The sequence below is a fragment of the Leptosomus discolor genome, chromosome 7 (genome assembly GCF_034619465.1).
Source record: "Leptosomus discolor isolate bLepDis1 chromosome 7, bLepDis1.hap2, whole genome shotgun sequence".
NCBI lineage: Eukaryota > Metazoa > Chordata > Aves > Leptosomiformes > Leptosomidae > Leptosomus > Leptosomus discolor.
The window spans coordinates 25,185,633-25,208,665 of NC_141397.1; the positions used below are offsets into that span (position 1 = coordinate 25,185,633).

The 23,033-nt window shown below is 40.0% G+C and overlaps 1 protein-coding gene across 2 annotated transcripts in view; it reads left to right on the forward strand.

Annotated features, from left to right (window-relative positions):
- Window positions 1-23,033, forward strand: part of ARPP21 (cAMP regulated phosphoprotein 21) — a 106,647-nt gene that overhangs the window by 46,669 nt on the left and 36,945 nt on the right. For both annotated transcript variants that reach the window (XM_086468437.1, XM_086468438.1), the window contains 5 exons: window positions 4,630-4,860; window positions 9,314-9,483; window positions 11,048-11,152; window positions 13,574-13,831; window positions 21,815-21,941. In XM_086468437.1, the coding sequence (XP_086324563.1) occupies window positions 4,630-4,860; window positions 9,314-9,483; window positions 11,048-11,152; window positions 13,574-13,831; window positions 21,815-21,941 (891 nt within the window). The remainder of the gene's footprint in view (window positions 1-4,629; window positions 4,861-9,313; window positions 9,484-11,047; window positions 11,153-13,573; window positions 13,832-21,814; window positions 21,942-23,033) is intronic.

Genomic DNA, 23,033 nt, shown 5'->3' on the forward strand with positions numbered 1-23,033 from the left:
GGGGGGTTGGAACTAGGTGATCTTGGAAGTCGCTTCCAAACCAAACCATTCTATGATTCTGTGATATATGACACTCATCTAGAAGCATTGTCAAACATTGAGTATGGGAATATTAAAACTTTCAGGGTTTTCACAGATGGCTCACAGCTGCCTTTGGAAGTGTATACAGTGGTGTGATATTAGCATTGTAGCCTTTCTGGACAATTTTTAATATTGTCATCAAAATTAGAAGTTCTGCTCTTAAGCTTAACCTCTGATAAATCAGTAATTAATGGTACATAGCAGACATGCAGAAACTGAAGCACAGAAAGATGTTAACCTCCCCTTAGGCAAAGACAGATTGTATAATAGAACGTGCTGTTATCTGCGGTAGAGTCCAGTAAGTGTCTTAGACTTTAATTGCATTCAGCTGCATGGGAATGAGGGCTTAGCAGAGGAATTATGTTACTTCATTCTTCGAACTTCGCAAAAGGCGCTGTTTGAAACCAATTACATGGTTATCTTACTGGTTTTGATGGTTATTTTCGTGTGCCTGTTGATTGTTTAGAAAGCCCTGTTCCACTGAAAAGCACAGATTGTATATTGCAAATAAAATTTTCTTCTCTATTACTCTGAAGCTTGGTAGCTATATAGAGATGTATTAAGCTATAATTCAGTATGGAGTGGGGAGTTAATAATTTAACAAATTGCCATCAGATTGCATTCCTACAACTTAGGACATCATGCAAAATGTTAGTTAGTTTAGATTTACAGTAATATAGAGGACTTTGCAGGGTTGACTAAGCGTGTAGAGTGGTAAGTGAAATAGATGTCCCTGTAGGCATCAAAGATGTACCTGTTCAGTCTCTAACACACCTATAAAGAGAAAATCAAGCTCATCAACTACCATGTTATTTTCACTGACACATTACAACAGGTTTTAATATACATTATTAGAAGGGAAGACAAGATGTGTTTCAAAGAAATGTCCGCTATGTATCTATATATCTATTTAAATAATTGCTGAAGGACTTAAAAGATGTAACTGTTGCATCTTTAGCTTCTCTTAATGCGTTTTCCATTCAGTGGAATGCACATCTGTTGGAGTGTTTCTTCCCCCGCCATTTACAAAAAGCTGGCTGCATTGGGGTATTGGCTGTGTTGATACAGATCTTCAGGGATCATTAACTTCCTTGGCAGGGCTCCAAGTAATCGAAGCCACAGTCTAATCTCTGCTGTGAGGTGTTCATTGCTGCTCCTGTTGGGGAAAGATGGTTATACTGCAGGCATTTGAATACATTAACCTTTTTTTTTTCTTCTATATAAAGTGTCCTGTAAATTATAATTTTGTAAAGAGTTTTGGAACTGAATTTCTGCTTCTTTATGATTTTCTTTAATCGGGCATCAGCCTCATGGATCTTGTCAGTCCAAGAGAAACTGCAAGAATGTTGATGTAAGGGAAATAAATCATGAGCCAACTGCTTCCAGGTATACTCTTTCCACCAACTAACTGTTCTGAAACATCAATCTGATTTTTAGAAGTGCAGCTTGCAGAGAAATAATTGTGTTCACATCAGCACGTACCATTATCATAAAAAACCTGAATACATTGTAATATAGAGAAATGCAAGTGGCTTACAGAAGTACAAATAAATAGTCCTAATCAAGAAATTATACCCAAGACAAAATACTTCCAGAAGTGATCAGTGCTCTACTGTTACTGAAAAATTGACCATCTGGAGCAAGTAGTGGGTAGATCTTGGGAGTCCAGTACATAGAAAGGAAAAATTTACCTCGGGCTTGGAAGGTGGGGTGAGCAGAGATGTTCAAAGTCATCAGATGCTGAATGCTGACCCAAAGAAAATAGAGCAAGACATGCCGCAATGCTCACTAGCACTCAGAATATTGGAAAATTAATGGTACCTCCACGCTCTCCCTCCCGCTAAGCTATTAAGAGTTTGTGGTGATTTTTCTGTCTCGCTTTCTTTTACCACTCTTTGAACTGTTGTATCTCTCAGAATACTTTAAAAATGTATTAATAGAAAGTGATGAGAATGTGAAGGTTATTATTATGTCAACTGTGAAACAGCAAGAAAATTATAGAAGAATCCAGAAGAAGTAGCTATCGTTGCATACTGAAAAAAAGAGGTTGGTTTGTGTAATGGGGGCAAAAATCTCATTTAGTCAAAATTCGTTTCAGAAGTCCTTAACAAGACGTCTTTTAAAGTGAATCTGAATAAAGTCAGATGGCTTTTTTTTTTTCATTTGCTACAGTACTGAATTCATTATGTGGTGATTTCTTATTCCAACTTTAGACACCATGAAAACAGCTAGTCAGAGCTACAAAGACAAGATTAATTGATGTTAATTTCCAAACATTAGTGTTGTAATTTACTTAACTTAATATGTCTAGACCTTAAAATTATAGGAAATAAGTTGTAGTGATGGGAAAAAAAAATAGAGATCATTCTTATACAGGATAAATGGGGGCAAAATTGGTTAAGTAGTAATTTCTGGGGTTTTTTTTTAAATATTCAGAAAATTGCTGGAGTCTTTTGTGTCTTATTCGTGTTCTTCCAAAATCACCAACTTGATCTACTGGCATAGGAGAGCAGATCTGGGATCATCTCAGCCAATGTGGGGTGATAGCTCCAGAGGTTTTTCCACTACTTCTGCCTGCCATTTGATGAGCACATCTGAATTCATTGCAGTCCTTTGGCTTGTAACATTCAGAAGATGGTAAAGATCAATTCGTGATTCTGCCATGAAAACAGCTGAAAGGGGTAAAGAAAAAAAACAGTTGAATGTCAGAGCTGCAATGTTCTTTACGCCAACAGTGTTTCTTCAGAATAGGACAAAACGGGGATAGCGACATCTGAACTCAGACTTGATACTACTTATATGCTTAGCAATAATGGGAGGATTATGAAATCTCATCACCACTCCTGCATCTCCAGGTAGCTTTCTAACTCATTGAATTCTATAGGTGATGGAAAAGAGGAAAAAATAAAGCAAGAACTCAAAGAAGCAACATGAAGGGCATGTGGAAGGGCCAGGGAAATGCAGAAAAGGACCTGGTAACTGCTGTAGAATGAAAATTAAACATCAGTGGTTTCATTTACATTTGTGAAGAAGATGCCAAATACTGCTTACAACTTGATGAGGGTGACCTCCAGGAATATCTCTGCAATTTGTAGAACCACTGAAATCTGAAATGATCCTATAAATAAAACTATCCCTGCAGGAATAATCTTTTAAATTTCCAGCCTCGGTCTACAAGGAGGGGAAAAAACGTAGCTACTAATACAACTTGTAGTGTATTTGTAGAAATAAAAAATTTCTTCTGCAATCTTTATTACTTTCTTGATTAGATACTGGAGAAGCAGATTTAGAGTCCTACTGATGGCAAATAATGCACAGCTCATAGAGGACTGTCTGTAGTGGCTGCCGTACGAATATGAAGTTGGAAGAAGATGGATAAAAATGTGTTTTACACAACAATCTGCAGTAATCTGTGGAAAGACCCTCTGTTAAGTAACAGGATGCTGGTGTGATTTCTTCAGAGGAAACGTATTTTGCTCTAATTGTGAGGAAGTAAATTAATTCCATTATGGATTTGACTGAAAAAGAATCTGAGGGTTGAAGCAGGTCTACTGCAGGATCTTCCTGTAGTATTCCAAATATGAAGGGATGTAATTTGCCCTCTTAAGATGTTTGCTAAAACCTGTCTGAGTTCTGTCTTTTCTTTTAGTCTATACCTGCAGAAGGGCACTAAGGAGGTTAGTAATTAAGGTAAGATGCATAGACAGTGCACAGAGGTAAAATAAAAGACGTTGCAATTAAAATATGCCTAACTTTTGGGAGGAAGCATCCATGCAGACATTTGTGTTCACACCTCCCTTGTATTTGCCTTAACGTCCTACTTCAAGAAAGCCAAATTCATCTGAGCCTTACACTCTCAGAGATTCTTGTCATTTTTATGTGAAGCAAATTGAAATCTAATCAAGTAAAATCTCTGAGGTTTGGAAATTATATATCTATATTATTTTTTTTTTTTAAATATAACACATCTGCACATCCTTCCAGGCACAAATGTGTTTTAGGACATTTGATTTATCTTGATTGATTGATTGTGATAGGCTATGTGCTGAAAAACCAAAGTGGCAAAAGTCTTGGGTAGCTTTAAGTTCATGCACATATGGCACAGCTACCTTGTTACTTGACTGACAACTCAGTTGTTGATGCTTTTTTTTTTTTAATTTTTCTTACAGAAAATGTTTGGTGGAGTTTTGTGTTGTGTTTGGTGGGCTTTTTTTCTTTTTCATTTATGAACCCCGCGTGTAGTTTTTATACCTTATGAACCAATACTTTGGCATTACAAACACATGCTGAGCATTTTGTGTTCTGTTTGATAAAACTATTTACTGGCTGAGGGGGAGCAGCTGTTGCGGGAGGAAAGGGGTCTTTTGAATTGTAGAAATACTACTGGATACTGAGCTCGGTAGGGAGTGAAAACCCCACTCCTACCAGCTGGGCATGGACTAGTGCTTGCTTTGCAGTCTGTGAAGGCAGTCCTTGTGTATGCGCTGTGTCTGATGGGGACTGGGGTCCCTTGTAACCCCCCCTGCTGCGGTTGTATCTCTCTGTTAGGCTCAGAGTCTTCCAGCAGCGCTGGCTCCTCAGGATCACTGTCACGAATACATCAGCCTCTCCAAAGTGCATCTCTTGTCCCTGGGGTGACGGCCAGCTCTTCAGGCAGCATGTCCTACCCTGAGAATGGGATGAGTGCCCAGGTGGCCCCCAGCAACACCAGCTATATCATTCTTCCACTTGAAGCTGCAGGGATACCGCCTGGCAGTATCCTTCTCAACCCGCACACAGGTCAGTACAATGCTCTCCTGCCTGGTACTGCCCTTCAGTGTTTCCGATGTCATCTGGGGAGCTGGCAATTTTCTTGTTTCTGGGGATATTTAGCTTGAGGCACTTTACGAGGAATCGAGTAGCAAATATAGATAGAAATGACATTTGGCAGGTTGCTTCTTCAAATCTGTAGGCCAAGCTGGATTGGCTTTCTGAGGCTGTTGTGGCATAGTCAGTGCGAAGTGGTACAAAACACACTTGTGCAGTCCCAGACAGGATATTAATCTTCTAAAGTCCTGACACTCCTTGGCTGTGATTCCTCAGAAATCCCATTAGCTTCAGTAAGGACAGATACCCTTCCATATCGAACATCCTGAGATATAGTGCAACCAAAATATGATGTCAAAGTCTTAAAGACTGTGCTTAACAGCAGAATTTCAAAAGACTTAAAGGCTGCATTTGAATTAGCGCTTCAGAGTTAGTTTTGTTACGTGAGCTGTGTGAATAGTGATTGTATTTAAATCAGAAGTTTTGTGATAAGAGAAAGTTGTAATCTCTTCGATTCCTGGTAGTTAGCAGCACTGCAGCACACAGATGAAGTGCACACAGTTACCCAAGCACTATGGATGCTTCAGAAACTAGTCAACTTGAACTTGAGTGCTTGCTGAAAGTTTAAGGCAATTTGTTACCTTCTTGGTCCAGATGAAGTCCAGATCATGTTACGCTATTACTCCCCACAGTATTGTGCTGACAGCATTAAAAAAGTTCAGGGAGGTTGAAACTGTGATGCTTCCTCAGTGATTTGGACTATTTTGGTGACCATGACTAGCTGTGCTGTCAACCTTAGCTGAGTTATGTGGTGTTTAAAATAACGAAGCCTACAGTGAAATGTATTTTCCGTTATACTGGGGGCTAACGGTTGAACTCAAAAATCTTTTTTTCAAAGTCCTTGATAGAGCATTCAGAAGCTTTTTATTTATGGATTTCTGTTTATAACCAGTATTTTATGTGTATTACATCCCCGTGTTCCAATATTTTGGTGCAAATGCGTAAAGCTTGTTTGGGAGTCCACTGGTATAATACTTTTTTTTTTTTTTGGTCAGAATTCAGTCACAAAAAACTGAAAGTTGCAGCATTTAAGAAGAAAACAACCTTGACACACTCTTAAACCAAGCTTTCTACATATTATTTCCAGATATTTAGAGATAGTCATGTCTGGGACTGATCAATATAGATCAGTATATATAAAATCAGGGAGGAGTTCTCCTCATTGGTTTAGATTCAGATGTGGTCAGTTCTTTCCAGAGAGGTGACTTAGTAACTTGCACAAACGTGTACTTTTCTCAAGCCTTTATTATTTGTACTTTTTTCAAGATATTACATTATTAACATGAGAGACTAATACTGTCAGCTAAATGGGTACTTTGGATATTTCTTAAAAACTCAGGGGAGAGGACAGAATGGGAGGTGGATATAAGACAAAACCTGTAATTATTAATTTACTCATTTCTGGTTTTCTGGTAGTAGACAGTTCTGTCTGTAACACTGGAATTTCTTGATCAATATAGAAGAAAGCATTTTGTGTGCTATGTGGTCCACTTTCACACAAAACTCAGCAGGCCTAGGCAGAAGTCATCCATAATTCAGGTGACAGGATTGAGAGTAACAAAAGAATCACTGCTGCTTTGAGCTCACCAACAGCTGAGAGCGGGTGCTGTTCCTGGCCATCACAAAGGTGGAATCTGGAGCTCACCGGAGTTGCAAACCAGAAGAGCTGTTTAAGAGGAACATCTTCTACATGTTTTGTCAGCTTAGCAATTTGCAGCAGCTAGCTTATATTTTTCCCTGGTACCTAGGGAGTCTTCTTCTGCTATAGGTATAATGCCTTTCAATCCTGTCGCTAGACCGGAGCACCTCATTTTCCCTCCTAGTGTGCCTCATTGTCTGTAGAGGCATCATTGAGAGCTCCATGTGTGTTAGTCTGTTTAACATTCAGGGAGCAAATGCTTTTGTGTGTATATAATTTTGTGTTTCCTTCAAACGCTGTGTTTTGTTTCAGTAGCTCCCTTGTAAATGCATACATAATAAAGAAAACAAAGGGAGCCGATTCTTTTAATGACTGAAATTCTTGTCTCAGCCGTATAGCTTCACGCTGCTACCTGTGCTGGAAGTCAGGCTGTACTGCAGTGTCTCTTGTGTTTTTAACATGCAGCAAAGTACATGCTGCAAATTTGCCACTCTTTGGGCTCAGAATCTTTGCATCTTATTAGGGTAACATTACAAAAGAAGCTCCATAGGGAGGAGACTTAGATTGCTGGATGCTGTGATCGACTATCAAAGTGATGGATGCTGTCAGAAACATAGATGAAGAGAAGACAGTTTAAAGAAAAGGAAAAAAAGGAGCTTTGTTTCCTGTAGTGAATAGATTTTTTCTTTCCCTATGTAACACCATTCTTTAGGTCTTTCTTCTCCTCTTGCAGAGTGGCTACTTCAAATTTTTTTCTCTCTTTTTGATCATAACACCATATCCTTTAAAGATCTTTGCTTCCTTTCACACTAGTCACTGACTGTGCAAGCCTCTAATGGCAGCCACAGATGCTGTCAGTATCTTCCTGCTCTGATTATACCTCTCAGCTCCTTCTCAGGTGTAGGCAAGCCACACTTTCTTTTCCATATCTGCAGTTTCCTTTGTTTCCTCTCCTTCCCCAGTTAGAGAAGCTTCTTGCTTGCTTTGGGAAAGGACCATTCATGTGGCTATGCTCTTCTACTCTCCATTTCACCAGCTTCACAAGTCTGTTTTACCCTTTAAAGGATTCCTCTTGACACGTTCTCTGACTTAACCCCTTTGACAATTTAAGAGCATTTACGTTTCATTTGTACTCCTTTAAATGACATCGCAATCTTTTTCCTTCTATCAGGGCAACAGTTCATAACTTACAAATGTCTTCTCTGTTGCCATCTGATCTCTCCTTTTCATTTCTTATTTCAAGATTTCTTCATGAAAGTTGCGTTTTTTTTTTTTCCTTTGTCTTTAAAAGTATTGCTGGGCCTTTTCTCTTCCAGTTCTGTCATACTTTGCTGAGGCACAGGAAATGCTCTTCCCTTGAGTGTCTGGCACAGGCTTTGGGAGACTGTTATCCTGCTTACCCAGTCTGACTTCCCCAGTCTCCTAAAGTACTTCTGGAGCCTGAGATTCCCAAATCTAAGGAGTCCATGCCATTGTCACCCAGTGTGTTCACAGCAAGAAGCAAGAAATCAGCTAATGGACCGAACTGCCCCATGCTGCTTTTCCACACACTTTAATCATGACCTTTCTCACTGTGAGTGAGAGACATGCCCAGTATAATATGGCAATTTTATCCAGGAAGTCTTAATGCTTTAGAGAGAGAAGTCAAGGTTTCTTTAGCCAGTGCTCCTCATACTTTTCTGACTGTGATTAATAAGAGGGAGGAACTGAAAGGCTGAGGGGTAGATAGAACTGTAGTGATGCTTGTGGTATACAAATCAGAGGTTCGTTATTTCACTGTTGCTCTCAGCCACTGGATTCCTCCAGATCTCCCTTTTTATCTCAGATATTCATACTTTAGTTACCTACTTTAAATGCTATAATTTCAGGCTAAAATTCCTTTTATTTCCTCAAGGAAACATCTGTAATTCCTTTGATTTATGAATTTAAGATGGAAGTGAAAAGAGAACTGAGGTAAAGGAAAACATTTTCCCCACAGAGAAATACCATTTGTTTTTTGCTTGTAAGACATTGACATGGATAAACTCTTTTTCTTAAACAAACATTGCTTTTGAAGGTTACTTCCCCAGCTAGAATATCTGAAGCAAAGATTTCAGCAACCTAGTAGAACTTTGGACAGGATTTTGTGCTGTATATAAGAGATTTTTAAACACTTGAAGTATTTCTTCCTTGATAACCTCCAGTGCTGCCTCCTCTAATTACATAGAGCACAGCTCTCCGAAGTACAGCAGTATGTTATTAGAACGCGTAAATAAATTAGTAACAAGGATGGGTTTGTTTTTTTCCTTTCCACACAAACTACAGTGTATTAGGAGTAGTTTTGTACTTTTGACTGCTGTTGTGTGGCAATAAAATGTATGTGAATATTCTCTACCTCCAGTGTTTGCTCTTTAGTTCAATTTTAGTATTAATTGATTCATCATTGGATGACTTCAAGTAACTGTAAGATCTGAATCATCTTATAGCCATGGTAACCTTACACCCATTCCTTAGAAAGTCATACTGCCAAAACAATTATCTACTGTCTGCCTTGCCTGGAAAGAGGGGGGGGAAAAAAAAAAAAAAAAAAAAAGACTGATACTGTGATGAGACATTGAGAGTCAGGAGTACTTTACTGTTGTAGCAGACCAGCTAAAGAGCAATCAGTTAAAGCAAGGTTATATGATTTCATACAGAAAACAGTACGTTCTTAAAAATGTTCAGCAAATGCAGGGTGTTTCATTTCAGGTCAACCGTTTGTAAATCCTGATGGGACACCGGCAATATACAATCCTCCCAGTGGCCAGCAGACGATGAGGAGCCAGATGGTGGGACAGTCTCAGCAGCAACCTTCATCCCAACAGACTCAGCAGGTTCAACAGCCACAGCAGCAAATGACAAGTCACCTTGTCACACAGGTAGGTGTGATGGCCACTGGAAAATGAATCTCTAAGGGATAGGAAGGATGACTTTATGGGTAGGAGGGAAGGGTACAGCTAGACAAAATATCAGGATGTTCTTTTCTTTTGAAATGAATGGGGCCAATGAGCTGTGTTTTCAATGTGGATGAAACAACAGATGGAGAGGGAAGATTTCCTTTTTCAGTTCCATCCAAAGGATGGTTTCATTTTGAAAAGGACTGTCAAGCAAGTTGGTGTATGTCTACATAAATTTATTTTGCAAAAGCGCACATAAGTGAAAGCTGAAGCATTAATTCTCAAACTAGTGCAGTCTGTAATTCTCTTCAAAGAGCCAGGGACCTTTCCCTGTCCCTTTTGACACAGTGGTGTTGAGCCAAAGAATCAAGTACAATACACGGCTCTACAAACTCTTCAATGACTGGTTATATCAAGCCTGATCTATGGGTAACTGGCTCTCTGAGCACCCCTGCCCCAGATTGTGGGTCTTCTGCCTGCACCCCATGTTCTGGCCATGACCACGCTCTGAACTAGAAGCTCTGGAGCTACAGCAGGAGAGGGGAAGAGCAGCGTAGTTTGGGCACAGTGCCATGGTATGTCAGCTCTCTGGCCCCTGGGCCAGCTGTGGCGCATGGCCAGCCATGGCCGAGCATGGGCAGCAGGATTTGGGTCTGGTTCAAACTTAATTTTGTGGATTGCGTGCCTGCTCTCCCAGAGCAGAGCAGGCAGAGGGAACTACTCAAGCAAGAATCCTACATCGTGCTTACTTGCAGAGCAGCCAAGATCTACTGTGGTTCTTGTGTGGCTTTATAATTCGGCGCAGTTTAGGTTACCCAGAAATACAAATTCAGTGAAGTTGCTTTGATTTTATTGGGTTTGGACTTATGTGTTTGCAGCTCTTATTTCTTGATTTGTTCTTAGCAGTTTTAGGAGACAGAGGTAGTACCAAACCAGTGTAAGACTCAAGTTAAATGAGAGATTAAAACGAATGGAATAGTAAAGCTATTCCAAGGTAATAGTGCTGTAGAAAATTGTTCTTTCACTTATATGAACATCTGCCCCAAGCTGACAGGCCTGTCTGTTGATAATTCACTGCCTGTTCTTTGTCAATTTATTTTTTTAGCTATTGTGATCTGCCAGAGCAGCTTTACAATCATTAGCCCTTTGCCTGTGACACAGTGGGAGTTAAATCAGTCATTATCAGCAAAATTCAAATATAGACTTACTGTTCTTCTCTTCCATTTTATCTCCACAAACTAAATGTAGAATCATAATTTGACTTTGCCTCCCATCAATAATAAGAATGTGTAGCTGTGGCTTTATGTAATCTAACAGCCATCAAATATATGAAAATAGGCAGAAAAATCTGTAATAAAGAATTGTTTGGTATAAGGCTAAAATGAAGACTAAAATTGCAGTACCTGACCTCTTGTACTTGGGCTGGCAATGAGTCACCTTTCAGACCTGTATTTGAGACCTTTGTTCTTAGTACAGGAGGTGGTGATGGTTGTTGTTATCTCTAAGTAGGTTGTATTTATTGTCTTTCTCTGTGTTTACTTTGCAGCCTGTTCAGGCAATGCAGCCATCTTCTCAGTCAGTCCAGTATCCAGCAGTTTCTTATCCTCCCCAGCATCTCCTGCCAGTCTCTCCAACGCAGCAGTTTTCTGTGGTACTAAAGATTTGTTTTTCTTTCTTTCTTTGAAGTTGAAGTTGGGTGTGTGAGCATGAGTATGTCTGAGAGCCTCTGGGGAGCACTTCAAGGCATGTCCCACTGAAAGCTCCATCTAAATCCCTGTTTGCCTTAACGCTTTAGGTACTGACAAACATTCTGTAAGAGCGTTCCTGCTGATTCTGGTTATCTAACCTGGAGGATGATGTTAGGAGCAGGGCGCTCTACCCTGTTAGCAGAGCCTCCAGAAAAATGTTTTTGTTGTGCCTGTGTCTCCCCACTTTATGTTGAAGGGAGCTTAAATTGCTAACTTGAACATTTGAGATTTGGGTTATCCCCCTTTTATGTCCACAGAGACTGGAGAAGAGACTTCTAGAAATTGTTATGTTTTATTTTCTATTATTTTATCAGTATACTAAATCCACTGCCTGGAATAATTCCCTGATGATACTAGAGCGCTTGGAAAACAGAGTGGTGGCGAACCAGCTGCAGAAGGTGTGGTACACTAGGCATCATGACAAAGCACCAAAGGACATGTATAATCAAAATAAACAGAGTGCTCTTCTGAAGTCTGAATCTGCCTTGGTGCTTGCAGAGCTAAGATTATACTGTTGTAAAATGAAGCTGACATTTTAAGAGACACTGCAAGATTTTTCTTCTGTGACTTTTCTCTCTTGCTCTGATAATCTCGTTTATGACTGATTTTTTTTACCAAGGTAGAGAGGTCATGTAGTTATAGTAAGAAATGGAAACAAAGCTGAATGGATCCTTGCAGTTAAAATAATGTTATTAATGCCTGGTAGGTGAGCGGTACCATTTAAAGGACAATAAAAAATGTTCCGTGCTGAAGAGCAGTTGCATATCTCAGTACTAATTCTCTTGAAGTGTCTTGCAAGCATCTCAGGTTGTTCTCGTGATAGTCATAGGAAGGCTGGTATTTTTAGTAGCTAATTTAATAGTGAAACTTCACCTGAATTAATGTCTTCAATTATACATTACACACAATGTATAAATTCTAGGGTTTTGAAGCTTTTGGTCTCTATTGTGCAAATCCAGAGACAATCCAGGCTCAACGAAGTTTCTTGTAGCATCTGCAGTCATTCACCATCCAGGTAACAAATATCCTAGCCTTTTAAAGAAACAACTTCAGACAGACAACTTATGTGGCTGAATATGGTAGGATGATGGGAAAGTTAGTAGCATTACTTTCTTAGAACACCTGAAGGTCTGCCTGGGGTGTTTAAAATGTTGGCCCATGGTGTCTGCTCTCAGAGTGGGAGGGTGAGTCTCTGGCAGTGCTTTCCACAAACAACCTTTTTCTTTTTTTTTTCTGTTTTGAAGTTTCCTGCCAATGAATACATTGTGCAGGATGGTTTCGAAGAATGAACACCACAGAGATGTGAACAAAATTGAAGAGGCTAAGAGGCTCTTTTTAAAAAATAGCATGGATGCTCCAAGTGAAAAGCATTTTTTATAATGTGTATTCCCTATCCGTCAGGGAGTATAAGGGACCATAATCTGCATATTAGCAGACAGTGGAGTTTTATGCTGGATTTGTTGCCATATAGAGTATTTTTTAATGTTGAGTATTTAAAAGTCTTATGATATGGGCACAAATAAAGATGCATAGAGCCAACCACATTTGTAAATCTTCAACCTTCACAGAATAAACTTGAGAGCATTGATAAGTATGGCTCTCTTTGTGAGACTGAACAGGTACTGTCTAGAATCCTTGTGTCATTACCAGCATGTAATGAGACTTAGGTCCATTGACTTTATTTTGTACATTTATCCTACCATAGATTCCACACACCCCCCCCCCCCTTCCAGTCAAAAGTACTTGTTTCTTTCCACAATGAATAAAAAGCCTTGAAATAGCAACTGAAGCCTTAGCTTTTTTTACTTTCTCTATGTTTACAACCTTGGATTTTCAAAACAGTCCAAAAAGGAAAAGGTCTGCATCTGAATCCTACTGAATTCCTCTTGGGATCATTTTGAAACACAGGTGAAATTACCAGCATGTGTTTGGCTGAGGAATTCTGTGTTTGGGGGAAGAGGTATTCATAACGTTATTTTCATACCCTTTATATTTAAAGTGTCTTCATTTGAACACTGTAATGTTCACTTGTCATTTTGGGATAAACGTGGGGCGGGGCGGGACAGGGTGAAAGCCAAAATTGGCTTTTGTGCCAAGCGATGCCATTCACCTTTCAGTCTGGAAGTCTTTGTCAAAGCATTTATAATGATTTTCATTTTAACTGCCTCCATTTTTGTAGATATCCATGCAAAGTTTGGCTTGTATTTGAGCTCAGTGATTCCTTTCTCCCCCATGCTCTGTTTGAACCTATTTTGTTTTGCTAATTTGCATGTCTACTGCTGACATCATGTCTACATCATTTTCTACTGCCTTTTGCCCTGCAGCGAGATGACATGACAACACAGTTTAACCAGATGAGCTTAAGTCGTCAATCATCAGGAGACAACCCAGAATCACCTTCTGGTCCTGTCTACGCATCACCTATCTTGCAGCAGCCTGCCCAGCAGACGGGTTACATTATGGCTTCACCAAGTCAGCAGCTTCCTCCAGGGGGCTTTACAGGTTCAGGTCCACCAGTATCCCAGCAAGTGCTGCAGCCACCACCCCAGGGCTTTGTGCAACAACCACCACCACCTGCTCAGGTAGGCAAAACTTTCGCTGTCAGTTTGACATGGTGCTTATTATAACGTCAGAAAAAGAATATAAAAACATTATCCAGATTTTAGATTCTTTTTTTCCACCCCTGGTAAAAGCTTAGCACATTTTTAGGCAGCAGGAAACTTGCAAAGCCTCTATTGTTTCCTGATTTTCAGCAATTCCTTCCTTATCCTCAAACCATTTTCTGAACATATGTTCATACTTCAGGACACATCTGCATGTGAAAATGAAGGAGGAGGGTGAGTAAATATCCGTAGTCCTTTTTTGCCTGTATATATACCAGAAGAGCAACATGCACATCAGCCCAGGTAGTCGTTAATCTTATTTAATTGACTTGAACATGTGAGATGTCACAGATCAGTAATTTTAACTGTCTTCCTGAAGACTGGTTATGTTTTACTGTTCACTACCAAACATCTCTGCTTGTCTCTTGGGTACCTTTACAGAATATTGAAAGTGATTACTGTCAAGAAGTAAAATGCACAGATGACTTTCTGGCCCATTTTCAAGGCATACACTTTAAAAAGCAAAATTTCTTTATCCCATTATAGATAAGTTCATTTAAACTCTGCTTTAAAATGGTATTAATAGTATTTCTTCTGTTTTCATTTTATCCTTTGGAAGAAAATACATAAAAAATAAAATAAAAAAACCTTTACCATTTCTTTTAATGTAAAAGAAGTGTAAACCCCACTAGGTTTTTTGTTTGCCACTTCTTAACTGAAATTCTCTAATTGTGTTTGTAAATGGGATTCTGTATTGCCACAGAGGTGAAGAATTTATACTGTTACAATGTTTTAAGTGGGCTAGAGATCTAGTTAATTAGACCACTAATTAACAACAAAAGAAATCTGAAGACTATTGCATGCTTACATGCCATAGAGGACTGTGACATTCATGGTTTATGTAGTCAGAAACTATGCAGCCCTTTTTTCTGAGAGAAGGCTTGCAAAAAGTAATTTTTAAGGAGCTAAAGTTGAATATAATGTGATTTTTTTTTTTTTTTAATTGAAAGTACTGCTAGAAAAATATTTTACTGTTTGCCAAATGTAGCATTTTTAAAAAAAATTTGGGGAGGAAAAAACAACCTGAAGAGCAGAATCCCCTGAAGAATCAGTCTCCCCATCTAGACTGTGTCCCCTGAGTGAATATGTAGAGGCTGTCCAGGCTTCCCTCCTGGTGTACAACCCCCCGGTGCCCTTGGTGTTTTCAAGCATCATTTAACCAAACCTCATGACACTTCTGGTGAACCAGATAAATGCAAGCACCTCCATTTTACAAGCTGTCACTGCAGCAGGCGAAGCGATGTGTTTCCCAGCCCTCCTGGCCGGGGTTTGCTGCGTGAGCTAAGGGGGCTGCAGCATCGTGTCCCTGCTGTGGCAGGGGACCCCGTGCCGCCTCCTCTCCCCTCGAGTGAGACCAGATTTGCAGTCTGCCCTGGGGTTTCTGCTAGGACCCCCTCAGTTGACTTTGTGGACGCTGCTTCTACAGGTTTGCCTGCAGCTTCTGCCCACGTGTGGCTGGGCCTTCATCACCTGGGGTGGGAGCACTGGATTTCACCCTTGCCTGTGCAGCAGGGTGCAGGGTTTTCACTCATTCTGGTGTAGTGTTACTTTGTGAACCTGTTCTTCCTCATTAATACTTGCTCTGATGCTACTGGAAAGGCAGATACTTCTCAGAGGACAAGTGATGAGGAGGTACCTTTTCGCCTATAGGCTACTGTAGAACCAGTACCATACTGGTTAGGGCCAGTACCGTACTGGTGCATCTAATTGTCACCGTGTCTCTGTCCATACACCAAATATGGTATGTATAGGTCCTTTCCTCCTATGTTGTAACAAAGTGGAAAGTCACTGAGGGCAGAAAAATATCTTTTGGGTTTGCAGTAACTTCAGTTACTTCCCTGGGGAATGGTTTGTCCTTGGAGGGTGTAGAAAGGTGAGAAATTCAGCACTGTCAGCTTCCTCTGCGTCTGCTGCACTGTGCACATCATTCATCTCCAGCTTGTCACTATTCCAAAAAATCCTTGTCAGATACCTATGTGGAAAAGGGCGCGGAGGGAGTCAGGGGCTGCTGCCTGTGTCTCTGTACCGTGAAAGCACAGTGGCCTTGATCTGCAGGGAGGGAGAAGGGGCAGCAGCCCTCTGCATCTGCATGCACAGATGTGAACTTCTGATCGATGTTTCAACTTTTAATTTATTCTCTTCAGCCCTAGAATGTGTCATAGTGGTTTGAATATACTTGTAGCACGTGTATGACAAATAGGGGATCCCTCTTCTAAAAAGATGAGCGAAAGCTTGGGAAATAGTAGTTCCTCTGCCCTAACAGCTCAGCTTTCTGTGCAGGACAGCTAGAGCCCAACTCCCTGTCCTGCCTTTGTGAAGACTTCACTGTGGCAGTGGCTATTGGTGATCTGAATCACCTGTTATTCTTTTGGGCTTAGATGAAACAGAGAGGTGCTCTCAGATGCCAAAGCAGGTGGTCTGAGACAGGCTTAAAAAAAAAAGATGGTAGTGCGTGCAAAACTTTACATGATGCATTAATCAATGCAATGCAATCAATGTAAAAGCACTTTAATATCTTACAGGTTGCTATTGAATTTATACCAGTAGAAGAGGTTTGACTCTAATGGCTAATTAGTTCCTATAAATGCATTGCTGATAAGGTGCTAGTAGGTTGGCTGTAGTGCCCTGTACGCTGTTGGAAAATAGCAGTGAAAACTTGGGTGGAGGTCCTGTGAGTATGATCATTTCCTTGGGAGCTGAAAGGAGGAGAATGAAATGCTCTCCAAGCCTACAAACCAAACAGTACTGCATTTAAAGTATTAGCTTTTGTATTAAAGTTCAATTAAACATGTCTCTACAGCTGCTTGCCAAGATTCTCTCTCCCAGTCTGTATCAAAGCAGAAGCAGACTGAGTTAGAAATGATGTGCCTAAGAAGTGGTGAGAGGACCCCTTACATTTCTTTTGCTGCTTCTTTCATTGCAGCTATTCCTCAGCTTGACAACAGAGTCATTTAATAACCTGAAAATAACAATCTGCATTTGTTCAGCCAATTGGAAAAGAAAAAAAAAAAAAAGCCCACCACAAAAAAACCCCCAACCATTAGTCTGGGTTTGCTGAAAGGGACTTTCAGCAGCAAATGCCTGTTTGCTTTCTGTATCACAAATAGCAAACATATACCTTTACTTTCTCTATTTTCTTCTATTTTCATTTTTCTTCTCTTTCTGATGGTTCTTCTATAGCACTTATGGGCCTGGGCACTTAACAAGGATCCACATTTGGTTCTTGCAGCACTCTCTCAATGGTGCTTGTCATTGCTCTGATTCTGCAAATGAAGAAGTGGGAAAACTGCAAGTACTGTGACAATAGGAAAGGATATGCTCCCTTAAAAGTTATTTTCACCTCTGACTCGTTCTTTCTGGAAGGTGTACTGGCAAAATCATGTCCAAAAATGAGATGACATGAGTTCTTGGAGAGGCTTGGAGAAGTAGTACACATGTTGAGGGATTTTTCACCTGAATTAATTTTGTGTCATCATTAATTTTAGCTGTCTCTTTGCAGAAGCCCCCTCCTAGAGAGTCCATAGCTGCCTTAAGACAAATCTTTATTCATAGCATGTCTCCTCTAGGAAACTTGTTATGAAGAAGGCTGGGGAGTCACTGCAAGTGAGTGGGTTGTTTGTTGATGATCTCGGAAAATTATATTGGAGGACATCCTACAGTTGTTTTTTACACAAGACATTATTTTCTGTTACTGTTACTATGATTATTATGGAAGGGGGGTGGGGGGAGAAAAAAAATCCTTGAAGAACGACTGATCCCAGTCATTCAGATACTGGGAAGAAATGGTACCTCCATGTGTCCATACATCACTGTGGTTTCTGATGTCTTCATACCCATTTATGCAACTGTAGGTGTCGTTAGCAATAGTGTCAACTCGCTAATCATCTGGATAAATGTGCTAATCCAAACCTAACTGCATATCAGCAATGTTAAGAAAGGGCAGAATACCAGTCCGATGGCAGAATTGAGCTGTAAGTAGTTAGGGAGATAGTTTAGGAAAGTAAAATCAGCCTGAAGTATGTGTGGAATCCTATTCCTACCATGAGGAAAGAAACAACATACCTATGAATTTAAGGGATGCTGGTAGAGAGCAGTCCAAGGGCCACCTAGCCTGGTAGTGGGTTTTAAGCTGTTTGTGGACAGAACAAAGCAGAAAACCAATACTGTATTGAGTCGCGGCCCATCATCTAGAGACAATGCACATTAGAAGGAGGAAAAAGTAATGCCTGTTTGTGACATTTTATGAGTGTCTCTGAAGTAACATACCCAGTCATGTTACAGTTTGAGTTAAATAAAGAAAATGCTGTATATGAGAGAAAAAATAAAATGCATTGGAATGGTCAGCCTACAAACAAGGAAGAGTATCCGAGGGGGTAAGTATCATCTGTCATGTTCCATGGTAATTACTACGGGGCGGAGCGGTTTCACAGTGTTAAGGATTAAGATCAAGAAACTATGCTTTTAGACTGCAGAAGGCAGCATTTATTTAGGTTATGGTCTTAGAAGGGCATTTTTAAATTTTTTTTTTAATTTTTTTTTTTTTAGGATAACCATATAACTGTGTTGGCATGCTTGTTAGTGCAATGGAAACTTCCTGGTTCTGTAAATGAAATACAAGCAAAAGGTCCAAGGTTAGATTGTGCATTCACGTGGGAAAGCAGTTCAAGTATAATTTGGCATGTCAGTAGGCTGCTACAGAAATGTAAGTTTTTTTGTTGAAAAGCACATAAGCAAAGATGTGGTAACATGATGTCATGAGAAACTAGAAAATTCAAGCGGGTCAGAATAGATGAAGTAAGTGATACTTATTATCTCAGATCCCTCTAAATTCACTGTTCACTAATATCAGAAAGGACAAATAACATGTTCCAACTACTGATGCAGAGATGTGCTCAAGAGAAATGAAAATGGATCCTTCCAAACCCCTCAGCCATGAAAGACCTATTTTATCCATGTCTGTATTTTACACTAAGCCCTTCTTTTAATGGCTGATCTCTTAAAATAAAATTCAAAAAAAAAAATCAACAAAAAACCCAAACCCAAAACAACCAACAAAAAAACCCCACCAAACCTCAAATTTCTTCTTTGCAAGTCATATGTGCTTGGTTACTGACAAATTCATCCATTAATCTTTCTGAATTAAATTACTTTTTTTAACCAATACTCCTAACATTTTTTAGCCTGATAGATTACACCCTGATAAGCTTTGAAATGGGGTATATAACAAATGTATTCCAATGAACGGAGAAAATGAAAGTAAGGGAGAAAACCCTTTGACTAACTCTGAGGTGTTATCTGTGTGATAAAAATAGATGTTTCCAAATGACTGAATGTTTCTATGTATGTATATGTTTGTGTGCTAAGCTTGTTCAACTATAAACCTCACTTCAAAACCTATATTCTTCAGGCTATGTTTTAAAGTTAGTACTTACAGAATCTTTCCACAAGAGATAATTCACATTGTTCTCCTATGCTTGTGTATTTTGAAATGTCTAGGGGCTTGTCTGCGCAAAGAATGAATGAGGAAATGAGGAAGTTGAGGGTAAATCAAATAAATTTAAATCCTTTAAGTGAGATTAAGCTGCTGCCAGGAGGATTGAGAGTATTTCCACAGAGGATTAATATTCTTTAATTTGTAGAATACGGTAATAGAAAATAAAGAATATTTGAGAGGATGTCTGCTCTGTTCCTCTGCTCCAAGGCAGGATCAACTATTTGCATTGACTTTATTTAGACTGAATCTTCTTGCTTCTTTCAAGTCTCTTATTGTAGAGTCTCGCTGAGAGTAATCAGGTTTCCACAAGATGAGTTTATCATACTAAACTTGCCTGACACACGATTCACACTGCTATGATGCTTAAAGAATGATTTTGCACCTTAAATGTCTGGGTCAACTTCCCTATACCTTGTGACTTTTCTTTGTGGAGAAACAAATTCATCATAGAATCATAGAATCATTTTGGTTGGAAAAGACCTTTAAGATCAAGTCCAACCGTTAACCTAACACTGCCAAGCTCACCACTAAACCATGTCCCTAAGCACCACATCTACATGGGCTGGTGGCTCCACCACCTCCCTGGGCGGCCTGTTCCAATGTCTAACCACTCTTTCAGTAAAGAAGTTTTTCCTAATACCCAATCTAAATCTCCCCTGGGGCAACTTGAGGCCATTTCATCTTGTCCTGTCATTAGTTTTGTCCATTTTACAAAGGCATTTTACTTTGGTTGCTTTGGTCTCTAACAAAACAAATAACTCGAGACTGTAGCCATTAGGTGTCACTTGGTATTGTCTGGAGGGAGAATAGCTTACAACATTTTCCAGTCAAAACGTTCTTGTTTTTCTGGTATTTGTTTGAATCTGGCTGATATTATCAGGGGGGCGGGGAGGAAAAGAAGGGTTTCTATTGTTTGAAGAGAAAATTAACAGACCTTGAAGAATGACAGAGTATTCAGCCTCTTGACTGACAGGTGATGTTGACTGTCAGTTGGTCTGGAGGTTTCACTTCACTAACGCCACCAAGTCCAGCTTTCTTGATCCTGATACTTCTCCCATCACAGGTATACATTCAGTAGTCTTCTGCTTGCCCAATTAGCTATCCATACCCTCTTCTTGCCTAGTCTTTTATATCTGTCCTTGTTCTTTCTCATCTGACATAGTCTCTAGGAACATTTCTGATCTCTCTTATGATGTCCTGATAGTATACAAAAGGATGCGGTTACCTTTACTTTGCTAATACTTTACTGGTGATCAAGTTGAATGAGCTGTTCCAGGAAGATTTCCTCCATGCAAATAAAAGTGGCAAAAATAGTTCTTGTTTTGTATGAAAAAGCTCAAAAGCATATGTCTGAGTAGGATAAATGCTACAAACAGAGGGAGAAAAAATAATTGTACGATTTATAAAGAAATGCTGGATCGATGTGACAGAAGTCACGAGAGAAGCAATGTTCTCTCAAGCCTGTGTCCCTATGCAGTTTTTTGACACTATACGATGCCATACTCTGTCAGGTAACTACAGCATCCACTGCAGCTGAAAATGAAAAACTTTGAGTGCTTTGAACTTGTTGAAAACTGTTTAGCTCAAATGTCTCAGTAACGGTGGTATAGCATGCCTAGGAAAAGTCTTTAGCTTCAGTCACCCTCAAACTTCCATGTTCACCTACATGATAAGGTGATGTAGTACACATTGCTCTATAATGACAATAATGACAGAAAAAAGAAGCCCACCTAGCAGAACTTGCTGACTCAATGCCTGCCCTCAGCTCATGCAAGAAAACAGCTACGATTGATTGCTTTTTGAACTGTAATTGTATTCACATGAAGTGCAAGAGAGGCTTTACAGAAAAACATTTATGTAAGGAAGGATGTAGCTGTTAAACAAAAGTGTGAATTTAATGATTGTTTCTTGTAAGTGTTAAGGGCACACACATTCCATCTTTCCCTCTGTCTTGCTTCTGTATATTTTTACTCCAAACCATTCTTTTCTTTGAATTGACCATGTTCTCCAGAGTTCACTTAATGGTTCAACATACTGTCTATATGTATTATGGAAGATGTTGTTTGTGTCCATTTTTCTGCAGCACTTGATACTTTACTGTAATTTCTTTGGTATATGCTTGGAGCTTTTTATGCATCCTGTACATTTTTGTCTCTTTCAATTAAAAATTTTTTTTCTTCTATTTCTTAAAGTAACTGAGAAGAAATTTGGGCACTGATAGTCCTTTTCCTAGCAAAGCTGAAAGCAAGCATCTGTTCTTGAAGAGCCAGAATGCAAACCTCTCCTCTTGATTACAGTTACCACTGATATGCTTGACTTGAACTCTTGCTCCCCTTCCAGTTTTGTTTTATTTTGTGAATCTTTGAGCTTTAGAGTCTGTAGTTAGCTACTGTTCTCTTTCTTTGCAGATGCCAGTGTATTATTACCCATCTGGTCAGTACCCTACCTCAACAACTCAGCAGTACAGACCCATTGCCTCAGTTCAGTACAATGCACAGCGGAGTCAACAGATCCCACAGACTGCACAGCAAGCAGGTATTGACATCCGTTACTCATTTCTTCAGCTGCTCACAGTGCCTTTGCTCATGAAACCATTGCTTCTGTTTTAACTTTGAATTTGAACAGCAGAGGAGAAAGCTGGTCACTGTTCTGTTTGAAAATACGGTGAAAATTACAAATTAAGAAACCCTTTGCTTGGAGATACCGAGCAGTGGCAGAGCGGAGGTTGTGCTCTCCACTGCTGTCCTGCATGCAGTGATGTGTCCTCGGTGTCCGTGTTCCACATGACAGGACACAGAGAAATCTGGGAGGGAACTGGTATGAGCAGTCACGTTGCATGTTCAAGCCAACCATTGCCATTTGTCCTTCATTATGCAAACATTTGTAAGACTAGAGGGTGGACAGGTTTGCAGTGATGTAGAAGGGGCCAGTCATGCTCCACCACCTTCTGCTCTTCCTGAGCCAGAGGAGCAGTGAGGTGGTCTGCATGGTTGGTGCCAGTCGGGACGAGCTCCCTGCAGCGATATGCAGCTGGAAGGGGGGCCGTTACACTGTAAGAGAGTGAGTAGCAGGTCTCACAGTGAACCGGTCTCTTTTCCTGCTGTGTCATGCCACTCCTGATGACACCAGAGTGAGAGACGTAGGCAGAGTTGCGCTGGTGTGTGTTGGGGGAGTGCAGGGGTTGTGCTTGTGAAGGGGTCCTCGCATTTCAAGGGAATAAACAGTTCTTCTGCTTTTGGAGATATTTTTTTTAAAGTTGTTGATTGTTTGTTTCTTTAGTGCACACCTCCCCTTAAGGGTGTCTCAAACGGCAACTGCAGGGTGTACGTAGGGAGGTTGTTTCCCGGTAGGGCTTGCAATTACAGACATGCCAGGTAGAACAAAGCATTTATCGTTCTGTCTGGGTTCAGCAGAAAACTTTCTGAATTGCAAAACAGGCTCCCTGCAAACATATTAATATGAAAATGTTTTAAGATGCAAGTCAAGAGCCCAGACATGAAATGCAAACAAGACTTATGGGATCATCCAGCCTGTCAACCTGTCCCTGTAATGTGACTGCTAGCAATTTTGATCACACTCTCTCAGGCGGTCTGGGAAACAAAGACACAGGAAACACAGTTATAATGA